General features: G+C 41.0%; 1 protein-coding gene across 1 annotated transcript in view; it reads right to left on the bottom strand.

Annotated features, from left to right (window-relative positions):
* Window positions 1–13,410, bottom strand: part of SRGAP1 (SLIT-ROBO Rho GTPase activating protein 1) — a 70,712-nt gene extending 57,302 nt beyond the window's left edge. Inside the window, exons 1-3 of the mRNA XM_009696361.1 lie at window positions 13,223–13,410; window positions 10,450–10,612; window positions 1,911–1,973 (exon numbers count right to left, since the gene is read on the bottom strand). Coding sequence (XP_009694663.1) covers window positions 1,911–1,973; window positions 10,450–10,612; window positions 13,223–13,365 — 369 coding nt within the window. The 5' untranslated portion in view covers window positions 13,366–13,410. The remainder of the gene's footprint in view (window positions 1–1,910; window positions 1,974–10,449; window positions 10,613–13,222) is intronic.
* Window positions 13,411–18,745: the final 5,335 nt, after the last annotated feature.

Below are 18,745 nucleotides of genomic sequence, written 5' to 3'. Positions count from 1 at the left end.
TGACTATAATCGGAACCCAGATCGCAAGCGAAGATATTTGTACCTACACAGCAGAGCCCTGAAAATGAGGTGAAGTAAATTTCAACCCAAGAAACCATCCTGCAGCAGTAACCTAATTCAAATTATGCACACACTCTGTATTTTATTAACTTCAAAAAACTTCCTATTTTACAAAAATCTTAAATTCTGAGAAAGGAATTAGCATTCACTGGAAGCCATAACATGGAAGTTACTATCTGAATAAATCTGTAGCCATCAGTGGGAAGATATAGCACTAGCGTGAACAAAAAGAGCGCAAATACCAAAGTCCAGTCCTGCAGATTTTCAATGGTGATTCAGCAAAGTATTTCAGCACATGCTTCACTGTTTTCCTACCCTGGGAGCACCGGCACTAATCCCGTGCCTTGCCAGGCACCGGAGTTACACAACTGTTTAATTGAAACAAGACCGTATCTTCAGGGCTTACTCACCACTGAAGCCCCACTTGTGCAAGGGCTCCTGCAGTCGCTGATCCCCTGCAGCTGTGACAATTGTCTGTGGCTATCACTGCTCCGCAGAAGCTGATCCCAGCACTGGGATTCACTGACTACAGGCCTGAGCCAACAAGGTTTTGCAGTATCCCACCCTACAAAATCAGTGGTGATTTCAGAAAAAAAAAAAAGCCCCGAAGAAAAGCACTCAAAAAAAAAAAAAGTGGTTTAGGTAGGTTTTAGGAATCTCTGTCCATAACTACAATCCAAAAGAACCCAGGGCAGTGTGACAGGTTTAATTTTCTTTGCATCTCCTTTTTGCCACCTAAGTTGTTCTTGAGTTCAAATGTTCTTCAACCTGTCCACTGATGGGTGCACAATTTTCCCTAGGTCAAAAGAAAAACTGACAAGATGCACAAAAGCAATGCTTGACTGATCTCTGCATAAGAGCTAATCTCCGACATCTTCCTAAACATCCTTAAAATCACAAATTGTTTCTTGATATAAATATTGTGGGTTTTTTTTATAGTCCCCAAAATCTTGAGGATAGGGAAGGGAGCAGTCTAGAGATTGTTACACCAGGTACTAGAGCACAGATATTTCAGTTCTTCCAGACAGAAGAGAGAATTTAGATGTACAACTTCCTCTAGCAGGAATCAACTTTTATAAGAGGTGGTTGTCACCAGTTCCTCTTCATTGTATAGCTATGTTTAAAAAAAAGTAACTCTTGCTTTCTTCCTCAGAACATATGCCCTCAAAAAATACTTGGGGAAATAGTTATTAGGTAGACAAGACATCATTATGTAGTAACAAGTTGTGTAGATAGGTTTCAAAGAAGAAAACAAGTTCAGACGTAACTTCTCTCAAGATTTTCCAGCGGGTTAGCAGCAGCTTGCCAGAACGCTCATAGTGGTTTGTGCTTGACCTCTCTAAATGGTATGGAAAGAGTACACAACCCTCTATTTTTCTTTTTAATATTTACTTATCCCAGTCAGGGACAGGGCAGGGCACAGAAGTAACATTTAGACAGCACAGCACTGGATCTGCAAGCACCTATGATTTTTACTGAGTGTAGTCCATGAGTCAAACCACATTGATGGCAGCATGGACGAAAACAAGGCAGAAAAGGAAAAGCTTTGCTCTGGTAAGCTCTGAGTAGAAATGTCTCATTAATAGTCAACAAAACTTATCATAAACTGGCTTAGCATAGTCTGGCGGGCAAAAGGGTAGAAAGTAAAGAGTAATCCTGAAAGCATTAGCATATGTATTCTAAACAAGTGAGAAGCCTTTCCAAAAGAGATAGTTTAGACTTGCTTAAAAAGACAAAAATAAGCACCTCCACTGGGGGGTACCTTACTAGATAAAAGGCCACTTAAAGCTTACAGAAGAAGTCCAATGTGGAATTTGTGTAAGATAAGCTAAGTAAGTTACTGTACTTACTGTGTAAAGCTCGTTAAGTACTTTCATTAAGTCTTCATGAAGCTGAAACGCAATCTCTTTGCTCTGTAATTAAAAAGAAATCATTAGAAAAAGGCACTCAAAAACTGCAGCATACATTTGCTTCTTTATATTCATACTCATCGTTCATCCTAGATAGTGAACACTAGGTTGTTCACAAAGACACAGTTCTGACTGAATTACAGAGCACTAAAAATAATGATTCAGGGATGCAGAGGTAGACAGATAACATCTGGACAGAAGATTCCCAAAAGGAGACTCAGAAGTAATTTGAGAGGTTTCCCCATGAAGCATCAGGAAATTAGGTGCCAACAGAAAGGGTGAAGTTCAGGATTAATGTTATAAGCCTTTTTAATGGAAAAAACTATGTACTATTTTGTAACTGCTATGATATATACAAAAACTAAACCACGTGGAATGTGATATTCTAGAGGGACATCCCACCCAATTTTACATCTAGAATAGTCTTTGTTTTTCAGCACATGCAACTATCTAAATATTTATGCAAGAAATAATTGTGGTTCCTCTTTGAAACAGATACCCAACTGCATAATATTCCACAGAGTGGGCTGCTGAAACAGCTTTGTTTAGCTTTTCTGGACTGTCTTTACTTTCGTTCTGACCCAGAAAAAAGAAATGTTTAGCAGTAGTTATTAACGAAAGCAAGTATGTCAAAATAAGAGTATTTAACAGGAGTCTCATTCAAATATATTCCTTTGTTAGCTGTGCATGGCAGTTCAATCAGATGAAAATTGTGGCAACTGTGCAAGAGTTGAAGGCATCTGTACCATAGCCTTTGGAGAACAGCTATAGAATAGAGCTACGGGACTTGGCAAACAGCCTGGCTGCATTTCTTCTGTGATGCTCAGCATTGTAAAATCCATGCTGGAAATGTCAGCTTTTTTTCCTGTGAATAACTTGATAATTAGCCCAGCTTCTAAAAACTTCAACTTCATGATAGATAATGGCCTTAGCTATGAGAAGTACTTTGTATCTGTATAGAAGCCAAAGAAAAATCCTCAGAGACAACTCATCTCCAAAGCTGCTGACACATACTTGGCCATCACTAAAACATGCAGGAATAATGGTTTCTGAATGGGAATTTCCAGTGAAACGCCCACGTACGAGGAGGAACCATGCCACACATCCCACCCACTGCGTCTTCCAGGAGGATAAAACAGACACATACGGTAGTTGGAACAGAAAATTTTGATTTTTTTTCTCCTATTCCTACTGTCATACAACTAACTCTGGGCAGTATTTTAAGGAACTTGACATATCACTTATCTTGCAGGTAAGGATTGGAGTGAATGCTGGTGATTTTTAACTGACAAAAAGCTAGAAACATAAACTAAAAAAAAACTTCAGTGAAATTCTTGTATTCCTAAGGGCATTAGCTGGAGTAGTTAAGGCACAGTGAGACAGATGCTCTGAAGTCGAGTTACACAGAACTACTGTGAAACTTTCCTTATTGCTTATACTTTTCAAAGTCTGGGATTTTTCATGAGTTATGCTCTACTACTGAAGTATCTAGAACCTAACGCTTAATACTTCCATTTCTTTGCAAATATCAGATTATTTTCATCTAATATTAAGGACAAAAATTCATATGCATAACAGTGCACAGAGTGCTTGTAAAGAATTGGAAAAGGATTGCAGATTTGCAAGCTGCTGTATGGAAACACAGTAAAAGCTTTAGCAAAAATTCTGAATTGCTTTTCATTGCTTTACATTGGCACCCTGCCTTTAAAAGTCAGCAGCGCAGCTCTGACACAGCTTACACATCCCCTCAGAGCTCCAAGAAGTGGTGGCCACCTGTCTTCTCTTGGCTAGCTGCTTCTATAGTGCTGAATATGAGCCGTCTGTTCTTTAACTTATTTTAGCAGAAAGAAGGACAAAACCTACAAATGCAATGGTTGACATTATGTCTGGAAGATGAAAGCATATATGTGTGGGAAAAAAATGTAGATGAACTCCAGCTTCAAGCAACTTATCCCTTTCAACTCTTGGTCTCTACCATCTCAAAGCTGATGACAGCTCGAGGCCTAAATACAGCAACACCAACTCTAAGGCAGCATGCCTTAACCTGGCAGTGCAGAAGTTTGTTTGAGAATATGAGACAGAAAACCCCAAACCAATTTTCTCTTTCCCCTCTGCAGATTTTGTTGTAAGCAAAGCACACAGCAGTTCGTTGAAAGATGCACCCTCCTTTTCTGCTCTTCAGTTACACCTTAATGCAAACAGACACCAGATGAGTTGAGGATTCGGGCAATGATCATTATTTAGTAGGACCTATTTCTTCTCTTTGCTCCTGCAGAGCTTTGACCAGCACTGAGTACAAGCTGTCCAGCCCTCGGGATTACTGGCCACCACACATACATGATCTCTTCCAGGCAACACACTGGTCAAAGGTAAATTTGAAAGTGAATGGAAGAGACAACAGTAGAGGAAAGAGGGAGATGTTTTTAGGAAAGGACAATAAGCTTTAAGATGGCAAGCAAAAAGAGAGGGAGGGAGGTGATCAGCAAAAAGAGTAAAAATCAGGAAGAGACAGCTTAGCAATGCCACATGATCCCAGGTGAGTGAACTTCCACCAGCTCATCTGAGGACTCCAACATGCAGAGGGTGCCTGGAGTGATGGGTAACATGGCAGCTGCTGCCTCTTTCTGATGAGACTTTGTAGGAATCGTTCAATAAATATCAGGATATTTCGTTAACCTTAGGAGTATATAGGGGATTTGTTTTCAAGAACTAAAATATTTTACATTAGCATTTAAGATCAAGAAATACTGACTCGAGTGGCAACCGATACAGCTTTTAGTGTGTAATATATAGCACGTTAGAGCACCAGATAAGAAGTGCATTTATTTTCAGTGGTTAATGGCTCTCCTATTTCTCTTTTATGCTACCTATTCCCTGCAGTCGTTCAGCATGTTTGAATGGTGTGCTCCTCTAGGAGCTTATCCTCAGGGTAGCCAAACAACAGAAGGTAAGATGCAGCGCACATTTTCCTGGAGCCGGGTTGATAGCTCTAATCAGGCCATTAAAACCTGACAAACTATCACTGAGGTGCTTCTTTATTCACTATGTCCTAGAGAAATGTGTTAGCATCTATTAACCAAAAGAACAAAGGATATAATAAAAATGTTAGAGCACATGCAAACTCTTCCTAAAAATATTTTATATGTTACTAATCCTGTTCAAAGCATTAAGAGACAGTAGTGTATTTTTTTCACCTAATAGTAGGATAGCTCACACCCATGCAACAGACAAATCAGTGTATCTAAACCACCCTTTCAGTATCTGCTCAACTTTCAACACATCAGTGGTCCTACCGGTGTTATCAAGATTTATATTCATGGATTAATGTCTGAGAAACTTAAAATTTTATTCCACATTAATACCCTTTCATTGAAGTCTGTAAGAATTTTTCTATCCATTTCAGCTAGAGCATAATGGGGCACCCAAACTTTACTCTTTTGCTTTTTTTAACTGCAATTTAAGAGTCATTTCAGTTCTTCCTGGAATTCTTTAGTGTCTTGTATTTAGCACACACAACGCTACTCTCAGTTACATCATTTAGGGAAAATATTCTGTAACTATTGCTTTTAAATGAGTCTGCTGCTGGTCCCTGGGGGAAGTGATGTGCAAACCCTTCTTTTAAAGGAGCTTCCATGAGCTGCGGTGACACTGACATAAGCAACTCATAGTAAAATTCTGTCCCAGATTTGCCAGTCTATAGCAACAAATAGCTTTGCTATCCTTTTAAACCTTTAAATGTTTAAGAAAATGATGCAAAAAATCTCTATATACGCTACAATCTTCGTAACGTCAAATAGATTTGGCAGGTAGTCATATTCTTTGTTAATAGCCAGATTATGGAACTAAAATATTTATTGTGCTTGGCTTCTCCAGCATCTTTTATTGTAAACATTGGAAGATATATTCATCTTGGCTCGTTATGGTTTCTGTCCAAAGAAAATACATGTTTATAAATTATAAATATACAAGTCTGCTTAAGGATTTTGTGGGTATGTGTTTATACAGTTGATTATTAATGCTGGGGCAACCAGAATCACTGCATGAAATGTTCTGCATAGTACTTTTCCCTTCTGCTTGACATTTTTCCTTATTACTTTATTCTTTAATTGTCCCCATGAGGCCATCTACCCCATCTGCCTGAAGAAACACGCAAGCATGCAAGGCTTGAACTCTGCTACTTTATGTTCATAATTTTATGTGCAGCATGAAGGCCAGCAGAACAGCAATCTGTACTGCTTTTATATTTTCTTTTCTAAAAAGAAGAGTTTAAGTGCCTATCTGGAATTATGAGGCCTGACATAATAGCATCAGATAATTGCCACAAAATCTCTCAACTAGATCCTATCTTTGTCCTGCATTTAGTACATTTAAACAGATGCTGGTTTCTGACCCCGGGAAAAAAGAATGACGAAGAGCTCCTGGGACAACAAAACTAATGAATATCTACATGTTATGTAGGCCAGCCTAGACAGGAAAGCCACGTACAATCAGGTACCTGAATACAATATATCCTGGCCCATCAGAACACGTACGGTCGGACCAACAGGGATCATTTCACCAAAGCAACCCAAATACTGAGAGAGACGTATAGATGCACACAAAAGGAAGAACCAGAATGAGGAAGAACAGAGACTGAGACAAGGGCAAGGTACAAAGACCAAGAGGCGCAGACACCCCTCATCACTACATTTCGTATAGACCAATACCGGGTACTTCACACACCTTTTACAGAAGAACTAGAGAAAGGGGTTGCTACAGACTCATGACTTTGTGCTGTATCCCACATAGGAGACATCAGCAGGAGGGGGAACAAAACAATACTCTACCAGTAAGCATGGCCAGGAAATGAGGAAATTGTTTCATCTTTTCAGTACTACAGTTCCAGCTGGAGCCAATCTCAGGACAGCATACAAACAGTATCCCTCCAGAAAATGTTGGGATCCCTTCATAGAGAAATTTCATTTGAGGACCTACGTGCCCACTAGTGAGGTGGAAAAAGCCAGTAAGGGCTACCATGTGGCAGAATGGGAAGCCACATCCCCTCAGGAGGAGAGAAGGGGAGCAAAAAGAGGGAGCAGAAAGAGCCAAGAAGCTCAGCGTGACTTTGCTGTTGTCTCCCATATCTTGCTTGTCAGCAATGGGGCAATCCACTCTGAGCCACTTTCCCTTTCTGCAACAGGCAGATTGGCGGTTCAGAGCAGATCAATGGCGATCTCTTGGTGTAGTTACTCTTCAGACTTGGAAGTGGAGCTAAAGCACCTCCAAGGATGCAGAGGCTGCTGCTGCAAGACCAAGGGAGAACTAAAACAAGACGATAATAGTGATGCATAACACTATTAGGTTAATAAACTGGAAGATACATAATTAAGGATCTAATTATTGAATATAGAGATGCTTGATTAGCTGGTATTTGGAAATTACTTAGAAAGATATTAAGTGCTTCTATGTGCCAATGGAGTGAAAGCCAATGGAGTACAGATACATTAGACAGGTGTATTTCCTGCTCTCGACCAAGGACTGCAGAAAGATAGTAAGCATGCACTTGTCAGTCATTATTTTTTGTATCTTCATATTACTACTGTTCTTACTATTTACTTTCTTATTCACTTGTAAGACAGCGAGTACCTATTTCATAGAACAGTATGATCAGACCCCAGTGGAGAAGTATCTGCAGGATATAGTTTGTCTCTAATCTGAAATCTGAGAGCAGCAAACAAATCCCATAGGCTGTCATAGGGATGACACCCATTGAGACTGATTATACTTTTCTCCGACAGAATTTTATTCCAAACGCAGTCTTTTTCAAAAGTAACCTACAGAAAGTGACAGAAATTGGTTAAATATTCTATTTGATGTTTACAGATCTCCAACAAATTCCACGTCATTTTCTTTAGGGAGAACACAATTTTGATGGAGGAGAGTGTTTGATGTCACCTTTCTCATTCTAAGTGCACCTTCTCTTTGCTCCTGTGACCTCTTTCCTGCATCGAGGACTGCAGTACAGGACACGTTGCCCAGTGGACATCCATTAAGCAGTTCTGAGGCAGTCTGTGACATATCTTAAGTTAGACTGCTTGTTCACATCTGATAGAAATTATCACAAAACTATAGAATGGTTTGGGTTGGAAAGGACCTTTAGAGACCGTTATGGCTGAAGCTGCCCATACGGACTAAACACAGATGTAGACAGATTATGTTCTTCATCAATAAAGCAAGACAATTTGCAAACAGCTTCACCTCCTGCATAGGTCTTGGTTTTCTGTCTGTCCAATGATGTTCACCTCATTTTATAACTCCCTTCTCATTTCACAGAAGAGAAACTGGAGCTTCATCATTATATCAGGTATAATGAGTTCTGCAGCTGGGAGCTAACACCAAATAAATCACCAGTACTCTGCAGCAAGCACCACACCAAGAACTGTGCACGCTCAAACTCAGTGGAAATACCAACCTTCTCCAAGCAGTATTGATTGCTGACAGACTGTCCTAAAAATGCATGTTCAGAATCGACACCGGTGAACAACCACTGCCACATTCAGGCCACATGCCCACGAAGCTCTCTTACACCATACCGAGGTGCCTCGTGCCTTCCTGCCACCCTTCCCCTCACATTACCAGCCTGGCTCAGATCCTTTCAGACGGCCTTTGCTGCTAACAGCCCTTTGATGTGATGCTATCACGCTGAGCGTCAGCTGGCAAACCCTGCTGAAAGGTAGGATAGGGATGTTGAGGATCTGGGCTCCACTAATGTGAGCTCCAGGTTATGCACAGCAGGACTCCCTCAATTTCCTTTCACTTCTTTCCCCTGTAGGTGATCCAAGTTAGGAATAAAAAAAAGCAGAGTGCAGCTACTTGCTCTTCTTCAAGAAGCTATGCTAGAAAGAGAAAATTTGAAATGTTGCACGTTCTTGGGCATGACAGGGAGAAAAGAGACAAGTCTGTCAGGAAGATGGGACAATATGCCTCCTGTTAATGCACTGAAAATGTCCACACGTTTTTCTCCTTCCGAGAGATAAGCTGCAGCAATCTCCATTAATAAGTCATGAGCGAATAAAGAAGGACATACACTTCTCCACGGAAAACTTTATCTAGATATTTTTGCACAATCCACCTGGAGAGATGGAAAGGAAAAGCAAGATTTCCAGTGCTAAAGAACTGAACTACACTGAAAGCAAACAGGCTAGTCTAATAACGCACACCTAGCGAAGAAGAGATTTCTGAGATAGGACATAAATGACTGAAAAACTATTTCAGATTCAATACTGAAAAATTTCTACTGGTCCAAGCAAGTCTGAGATATCTCCATAAAGACAGTACTGCAGCATGCTCAAATTGCTTCTCCCACTATCTTTTCAACTTCTGCAACAATCTTCTGTATTAGTAAATTCAGTGGTTTGTGAACTACAGTTTTATGCATCAGACATATACAAACAGACCATTACTGATTGAGAAACTATAAATTTCAACTCTGTTACTGTTAGAGTACAGAGCACACCAATAAGTTTGATTCATGTTTTTAATTTTTTCCTCCAAGTACAACCTATGCTCTCCCTAAATGATTCTTCTCCTCACCCCATTGCTATCTATCCTAGGATTGTGGTCAGGTATATGTGCAACCAGTTCCCTATTTTGAAAACATTAGTCTGGTACCCTTGCCATCATTTAGTCACACACTTTACATTCTTTAACCTTTATTCTTTTTGCACTCTTTTTTTGTATGACACTTGCTTACCAGCATCCCACTGTGACTGACGGATATGCATTTATAATCTATTTTTATTTTGGAACATTATAACAACGATTGCAAACACATTATGCAGATCTCAAACTAAGGCCGCCCAGAGTGCTTGCTTAGCACAAGAGGGATTTACACATTGTATGTGTTATGAAAACACGTAACGGGCATGTACAAGGACAAACATGTGCAGAGACAATGCTTAAATGATCTAATAGAAGAGGTTATGTTATCAAAAGTGTGCGTTCATATTTAATATCAGGAAGGAAAGGAAACACTTTTAGGAGAACCGCAGCGTAGGCTATCATCTTTATGCCAAGACACTACAAGGCACACCCTTACTTTGGCTTGAATCCGTTTCTCTCATGACAGTTACAATGAAATACTGTTTTTACAAATAATTCATTAATACAGCATTACTATTTTGGGAGTCCTAAGCAAAAACTGTTTCCTTTCTGCCTGGGTAGACAAGTGTGCTTTTGAGAGAAGAACAGGCTTTTTTCCCTGCCTTTCGGATATTTGCGATTCAGCTCTTAAGGTCACCAGCATATACAGCAGGTTCCCAGGCATTTCAGCACTAAGGATTTGCTCTGTGAGAACAGTCATGAAGAATTTATACGTGTGCTAAACCAGATTTTATGCTACGTGTGCTGAATCTTCTCCTCAAATGCTACCTATTAGGACACTTTTCCCTCCCTCATGCATCTTACAAGCCCGGCTGGAGGACTGCAGGAGAGGCATTACCTTCTTGAACATTCTGGTGGAGTCTTCACTTATCTGCATGAACCGCATGATCACGTTGTTCAGGTAGATATCACTCAACGTTGCATGGTCTTTGCTTTCTCTTCTCACTTGGTTCAGGAGTAAGTACCAGCAATTCACTGGCGACAAGAGGTTCTGGTCTTTCCTAAGGAGGAGATACACACATATATTATGTATAGAAATTAAAAAGTTATGTTATTAACACAAACATCTCCCTGACATTTACAGTCATAGCTTGTTACGTAAAAATGGCTGCTTCTGAACAGTCACTCAATCCGTTTTTGGAATAACTGGGGTTAGGCAAACTTCAGATCACTTTTAAGACACATTCTACAAATCCCATGAGGCATGGATACAACAATATAGAAAAAGTGTAAGAATTCAGAACACTGCAAGCTACCCGAGACTGTTAAAAAAAAATCTTGCCACAAAGCTTACAGTTGCTTACAGATGGAGTAGAAGCAAATATTCAAAATCAATAAAGGTCACTGCTGAAAGAGTAACAGTAATTAATTTTTGACGTTAGAAATAAACAAGCACTGCAAGCGCATCCCAAATTCTTCCCAAGTAAAATTGCAGGTGTAGATGTTTCACCACAATAGATTTGTATAACGCTACAAAAGTAGAAGGAAATGTCACAAGCACATGTATTCTGTGATCAGCATTCATAAATTCACAGGGCTCGTAAATACACTGCTACAGCCAGGCCCAGATGGTTCAGTTACAACACAAACAGAAGGACGGGACTTTTTCTACAGCAGTCCAGTTTTGAATTTCCGTGACAGACTTTTTGCATTGTAGGCCCACTCCAAGCTTTTAATATCGCAAGATGTGAAATCACAGATGACTTCTCATTTCTTTTACACAAAGCAAAATAAAAATACATGTAGTTCAACAACTGTTTCACAGACAACAAAAAACTATTTATAAAATTTGCCTTATGATTTTATTGAAATTTTAATTTCCAGTTTGCCTTGCATCTAAGTGCTCTAGAAACTTGCTGCTCTTTTTTTTTTTTTTTTCTCCCTCTTGTGCAGGGATTCTCCTATAGTCAAAATGATCAAGCATGCGAAGATAAAACAGCCAGAGGTGGTGATGAATTGAGGGAGAAACTCCTTCAACTCTTAGTAAATTGTTCTAATAATTAACTATTCTCACTGTTAAAAATATGCCCCTTAATTCCTCATCTAATTGTATACCTTTAGCTTTCGCCCTCAGAATCAAAGCAAAATCGAATGATTAGCAGACAAAAGTCTTTTCTTAATCATCACTGCATTGCTTTGCAATGAATCAGGAGCGAGTTAAGGAAACTTCTCCATTTTGTTGGAGACGGACGTCTTAACGCTGTCACCCAGAGCAAGGAGCTGCAGGGTTTTATCAGCCAGGTCAGCCCACGGGAGCAGCCCTGAAGGGCCACACTGATCTTACTTGGTCCTCACTGCTTCTGCGTGTCCCAAAGCCAATCTCCCAGACCTTCCTGCCTGTTCTGGGGGGAACGGTGGGAACAGCACTACGGGACTGCCAGTTAAAGTGACTTTCTCTGCAACCTCTTCTCAAAGCAGAGAATTGCAGAACAAAGCCAAAGGCAGGACTCCAGTCATAACCCTCGTGCACATCTGCCAGTCTGGATTTAAGACGATTAAGAACGAGGAAAGATGTTTGTATGCACAAGGCAGAAAGATTTTGCCACAAGCTGAATAAAAGCCAGGGCTCTCTCTGAAGTGGTGACATATGCACACGTTGGTCATTTCAGAGAAACATTGAGTCATTTAACTGAATTTTAAGAAATATGTATTACTGCTCTTCGAACTGTGCAAGTTGCATTTGGATTCACCTTTCCTTTGCCAGATGTGTTTGGAGAAGGCTTTTGTCCTGAAACAAAAGCTCTATCCATGTATCTCTAGCATGGCACTAACTGGGCAGTGGAAAAAGGTATTTGTTTTTCAGTTTTACAAACACAAAATATGGTTTTATACCCCTAAGCATAACAGGGCCTGGCAAATGCATTCATTAATCAGTTCAAGTCAGGAAAATAACCAGATGAGACTATACCAGCAAGTAATGCATTTGAAATGCTGTAGAAAACATGCCGTACACAACGTTTTGCCAGATACTACCTGACCGCTTCTGCTTTGCACACAAGTTACTATGCCATGAAAGGGATATGTTAAATTGTAAGCAAGGCATAACATTCATATCATCTTCATTTCCAGGAATAAGAGGGGTCAAGAGGCAGCACAAGTTCACATGCAACAACAAATCAAAATAGTTTTTTTTTCTTAATGCTTTTTTTTGCCAAAATTCTTGTCCTTTTTTTTTTGTAATCATGACTGACCTCTATTGAGACATTTTCAAATCCTGCCAACTCCACTGCAACAGATCAGCACACAGCTTTCAAGCCCTTTTGGGGTTCTGCATCTCTTCTAGATCCTGGCTGTATTTTAAGTGGTTTAAATTCCGTATGGTAGGTTAGGGATAATATTTGTGCAGCTTACCTTTTAAGAAACTGAAACCACTTGTAAGAAGCTTACATGAATAATTGCAGAGGGCCAAATCAATAAACAGTGTTTAGGCAATATTCTTCTGTCTCCAACTGCAATAAGAACCGCTATGCTGCTAAATAGGGGTGGGAATTTTAAATGTGCCTTTGAACCTGGCTCAACCTAGCAATATTCAAAACCAGCAGAAGCAAAGAGCGGTGGAGCACTCCAGCAATGGTTAACATGCGGGCGAGGGGGAAGGAAATCTCTCTTACTTGTACTGCTGATGATCCTTTGTACTTCTTGTTTTTGCCATGAACCTCTCTGCCAATTTTTCCAGGTTTCGGGAATACTCCATCTCTATTTCTGACTTCTTGCGGAAGAAATCCTGCAGATCCTGAAGAAGCTGCACTCTCATTTCAGTCTGTTGCTCCAGGCATTTCTGCTGCTCGATGAGTTGAGCTCGGATCTCTAATGAAAGAAGCACAGATCCACTCAGGTCAGTGAAAGCAAATGAGAGTCAAGTGTTACCAACCAAAATTACAAGCACTGCAGCGTAGTTCACAGCTGCACCAGCCGGAGCCATATTTCAGGTCCTGTGGTGGGACACAGCAGCTCTCACTTCTGCCACCACACACTTATGTCCTAGCATCTTCCCACACGCTGCCAGTCTCACAAACGGCTCTGGCAAGGGCTCAGGACACTGCTGGGCTCACGTGAGCAGACCTGCCTCCTTCCTCTCCCATCCTCTTCCTGGCCTTCAGCATTAGCACAACACCTGGCTTGGAGTGATCTCCTTGTAGGAGGTGGGGATGCAATTGTTTGAGCAGCAGCTCCTTCTGCTGCCCGGAAAAATGGCAGGATGAACAAGCAGTCTTTGGGCCGGGATCAGCCTGCTGACTGCCAGCTGGACCGTGCTGGCTGGTACCATCACGTACACCATGGAAACAACCTTGTCATCAACGCTGGAGGCATTGTCCATCATAACTGTGCACAGATGAGCTTCTGTATCCGCTTCATCTCTGCCAGGGAGGGAACTGGTGGACTATATATGCATTCACCAACATTTTACACCAAATATTGAGGAAAAAGCGTACCTATGTTTAGAGACAGTTATTCGAAAATTTGCACAAGGTTCCAGAGATTGTGGTATATTTATTAACATAAACCAAAATCAATCAATTTAGAAGAGAATATATGCTCATAATTATCATCTAGACTAACAGGGAAAAGCCTCCAGATTTCTTACCACTGTTTGCCATATGCAAAATTGCTATGTGGTAGGGTTTTTACATTTGGGTTTTGTCTTTTTTTGGTTGGTTGGTGGTTTGTTTTTTTTTTTTTTAAGCACTTTCATTTCTTGAGTGCTAAGCAGTTAATCACATTCTGGGAACACTTAGTCTAAAAGCATCCCTCTGTTTCTTTGGAGAGACTGGTTCTTTAGAGTTTTGTCAGCTGCCCAGGCATAGTGTAATCCAACATTGTGCAGTAAACACAGGAGCAAACATTTTGTGACCACAATATATGTATATATTTTTTAAGCAGTTTAACGCTAGAACAAGGACTTATCGATAGCAAATCAACATGCCAGAAGTGATGTCCATATAACTGCAAAATTGTTGTGAACTTTTACTCGATTCCTAAGATGTAACCATGCTGTAAGCATGAAGCATGGAAATCTTAGATGCCTCTCTAGCTTGAAATAGAAAAGCATTCTAAAAAGTACTACTAACATCACAGGGAACTGCAAACCAGTAAGTACTAATAACATTTCAAAAATCATCTGATGCAGCTAGGAACTAATGCATCCTCACTGACCTTAAAGCAGATATCAATGCAGAGATCCACTCTGCTGGGATTCAAATGTGGTAGTGACTGAAATAAGGTAGTATGAGCACAGAAAACTGTTAAGCCAATATATTTACTGGAGGAGGGAGACACTGCAGTATTTTCTTCCAGATCTCCTTTGAGCTACCAGCTGCTGTGTTAATCATTAATGAGATCATCATTTTTATAGCCTGGGAGGTGAACCAAAAAATTCATGGTTTGGTTTTCATTTCATTCCAAATCAGTTCATTGGAAAAGGACCATGCCTCCAGCAAGGATGAGCCACTGTAATACAACACTCTTATCAATGACATTCATGTACATAGAAGAGAAAATCACTTTGGAGCTGGAAGGTTATTAACAGAGACAAAAACCCAAGACTGCTTTTTTGGGTGTCCACTACTATTAATATTGCAATCGTGGAAAATTCCTGCGTATAGGAAACCAGTTGTACAGATTCACGGATCAGAAGCAACAATCTTGCCCATAAGCTGGAGTTTTGGCTAAATCCAAATCTGTGTACATGGTTCCTGTACTTTGGCCATCTCCCTTTCCCACCACAGGTTTTCTACCAGTTACTTTAAAAGCAGAGCTCTGTACAGAGCAACTATGTTCTGATTATTTTGTAGGTCAGTGGATCTTGCTGCTATAATTCTTCCTTTTTAGGCAGGCTTTTACCATAGCAACAGGAAAGGGAAAGATTTTACAAACAGGAATATATGAATAGAGATACAAGAAACGATAAACAGGGGATGACAGATACAATATGAGAAATTGCATTAGCTTCCTGATGCTGCCTGGGTTACCTGTGGACAGCAGTGGCTTCCTTCAAACTTGTATATTAGAAAACAAAATTGGAGCATGATTTCTGAAAGCTGAGGGTGGCTGGAGGTGTCCAAGCTCTGAGTAAGGCAGTAAGTTAGGGGTACGGGGGTACTGCAGCTTTATGAAGGAAGTTCCACAATTTCTGGCTATTTGAATCTCAGTAAGGAGAAAGAACAAGCTGGCTCTAAAAGGCTGAGCCTCTGGCTGGAGGAGAAAAAGGGGAGATGCACATCCCACTCCTGCCAGCTGACCAGAGTCTGTCCAGAAGAGACTTCAGTATACCAGTTCTCCTTCCAGTCTTTCACATCTTTCTGCTCCTCCACTTTTTAATTCTTCTTTTACTAATAACATGTGTAATGCTGTACTGGCAGGCTGAGGAGATGGCAATGAATAAGAAATCAGATCAGCTAATGTTGTGATTTTCACATTCCGATAAGAGAAAGCTGTGGATTTTAAAAAAAAAAAACAAAACCCAACAAAACTAACAAAAAACCCCAACAAACATTGGCATAAGAGCCAGTCAGCCTGAGTGGCTGTGCACCACAAAATCATAACTGTCCAAGTACTATTAACTAACACAGACTACACATTACTTACTGCTACGGAAAAATGCACCAAGGCAACGCTATCTTCTTTAACCAATCCGCAAGTGTGATCTCCCTAGGGCTACAAAGAGTGGCATGGAAGAGTAGCATGAAAAATTGTTGCACTGTATTCAAAGAAATAAATACCCAATACGCTGAGAAGGTGCCAAGTTAAAAGCTAGTAGAGCCCAAACTCCATAGAAGTGGAGACAGGTGCAGCAGGCAACAGAAGGGTGTCTGTCTTTCCTCTATTTTGCTGGCACATTTAAATTCAAAGTTGAACTGATACCAGCTGTAATGGACAATGACATTGTCCTATTCTGCTCTGCAGGGTGGCTGATGTCAAATGATTGCCAGGCTATTTTATGCCAGGAACAGGCACATTTAAAACCTGGATGAATTAACACCTTCTCCTTCTCTGTACAGCAGCTTTGAGTCGTACTCACTGGTTTTCTGGCCAAGGGCTGGTTCAAAGGGAATCCCATCCATTTGCACTGCAGCTTGAACAGACTAAACTCACATCAAGTGGAAGAAAAAACCCCACCCTTTGTCTAAGATTTGCACACACGACCAAAGCAAGGAAGCAGCCAATGTGACTGTAACTAAATCAATAATCTCTAAGTAAAGTTTTATTTCTAAAGATTTTCATGTTAGAAATTATTTGAATTATGTCCTCATTGACACCATCCTCTAGAATTATTGCATTAAGTATGAAATTAGGTTTTGTTTGTGGCAGCCTTCAAGATATAACTCTAACCTTTCAACAAATCTTTATCCTCTTCTGACAAGAGGTTAAACCAGTGCACTATGAAAAACAAAAGGAGACAAGATTATAGCTGTTTTGAGAGTTAAGTACAGAGTGGATGACGCTGAACTACTGACATCACCCAAATCATAACCAGAAATAAACTGGCCAAGGTTACGTCTTTGCACAGAGTACAGCATTACAAATAATGACTTATATAGCACTGGAGTAACAGACGGTATTACCCTGGAGAAGATACGTGTAACCAGTTGTAGGTCAGTGCCCCACCTGAAGGCACCCATGGTGAGATACACTGCAGGGTGACACACCACGATGACACTGGCCACACACCAGCAAGGAACAAAACTTGTCACCTTCACTTCCACGCACACCGAATCACCAAGCTCCATCAAACATCCCCCAAAAGCCACAAGAAATCCCCTCCTGACCTCAGAAGCTGGACACCTCGTAAATACACCGTATTAACCAAACTAACCTGCCGCCAGACCAACACTTTGCATGCAGACTGCCGCCCTGCCGCAGCACTCCCCGCCGCGACGCTCGCATCCCTGCCCTGCCGCACCGCACCAGGCTGTGCCCGCTGTTGTCAGCCCTCGGAGCCCTTCCAGACCACCACGACCCCTCATTACCAACTCTCAATCAAAGCTCTCGATGAACACTTGATGGTGGTGTTACACACTTCGTGGTGCTGTTACATGCCTGCTGTGAGCTGCTTCCCACAGAGCCACCCCAAGAGCTGCTGCAGCTAGCCATCCTTAAGTCCCATTTAAGTGGAATTAACTTTTGTGCTCGCAGAGCAGCTCTGCCGCGGTTTTTGGTGTTTGCTGAAAGCTCTGGAAGGTGCCGCAGAGCCAGACACCTCTCCCTGGTCACCCCTCGGCTGCACTGCAAGCCTCCCACTGCTGCCTCACCCTGCCTGGCAAGGAGCTATATTTAAGTCATGATTACGATACACAAACTACGCAGACACATTAATCCAGTAATATTACTGGATAACAATACAAACAGCCTCAGGGCCCCATCCTGCAAATGATTACAAAAGCAAGTAGCTCACCAGAACTATCTGAGAGCACAAATAGGCTCTCACAAGGCACAGTTATGTTTGCAGGTTTTACCTGCTCAGGTAACTTCAGACAAAGCCGTATCACTTCCCATCTTTCTTTAAATACCTCCTTCACAAAAAATATTAAAATTTCAGATTAGTTTTAAAACACTCAGAAATGTCTCATCAAATGCACTAAGGACAAGACATGGTATCTTCCACTTTGTATTTCCAAACCATTACAACTTAATCATTTTTTTTACCCCAGTGAGCTATCAACACACATATCCCTCATCCTCACATTTAGGATATCCAGATCATGTTTCACAGGAAAATATTCAGACTTTAAATTCAGCCTAGAAATCATCTGGTGACCGACATGCACTTTGTAATTAAGCAGATATTGGAGCATTAATCATCTTGCAGTTCCTCCTTGAAGACACTTGAGTCTCACATGACTCTCACTGCGCCTCGGTTATTTAGCGTAAGAAAGGCTATGCCTGAGCCTGCTGTTAGAAGCTGGGGTGCCGCATCAGGGAACTGATCTTTCGTGTTTCATCCCAACCTTCTGCCTTGGTAAGGACCTGCTTTTGGTTTCTCTGTCGAGACGGGGAGAGCTTTGGTCCACCTGAACACAGCTGGCCAACATTTGCAGTTTAGGTTTTGTTTCAGGGAAGCACTTAGCTCCAGCCCACTGAGGATGCTGCCAGCAGAGACATGGCAGCAGGAGCACTGAGAGGGGCCTGGAGGTGTC

The sequence above is a fragment of the Cariama cristata genome, unplaced genomic scaffold (assembly GCF_000690535.1).
Source record: "Cariama cristata isolate BGI_N322 unplaced genomic scaffold, ASM69053v1 scaffold1743, whole genome shotgun sequence".
Lineage (NCBI taxonomy): Eukaryota > Metazoa > Chordata > Aves > Cariamiformes > Cariamidae > Cariama > Cariama cristata.
This window is presented reverse-complemented; position numbering and strand designations above follow the sequence as displayed.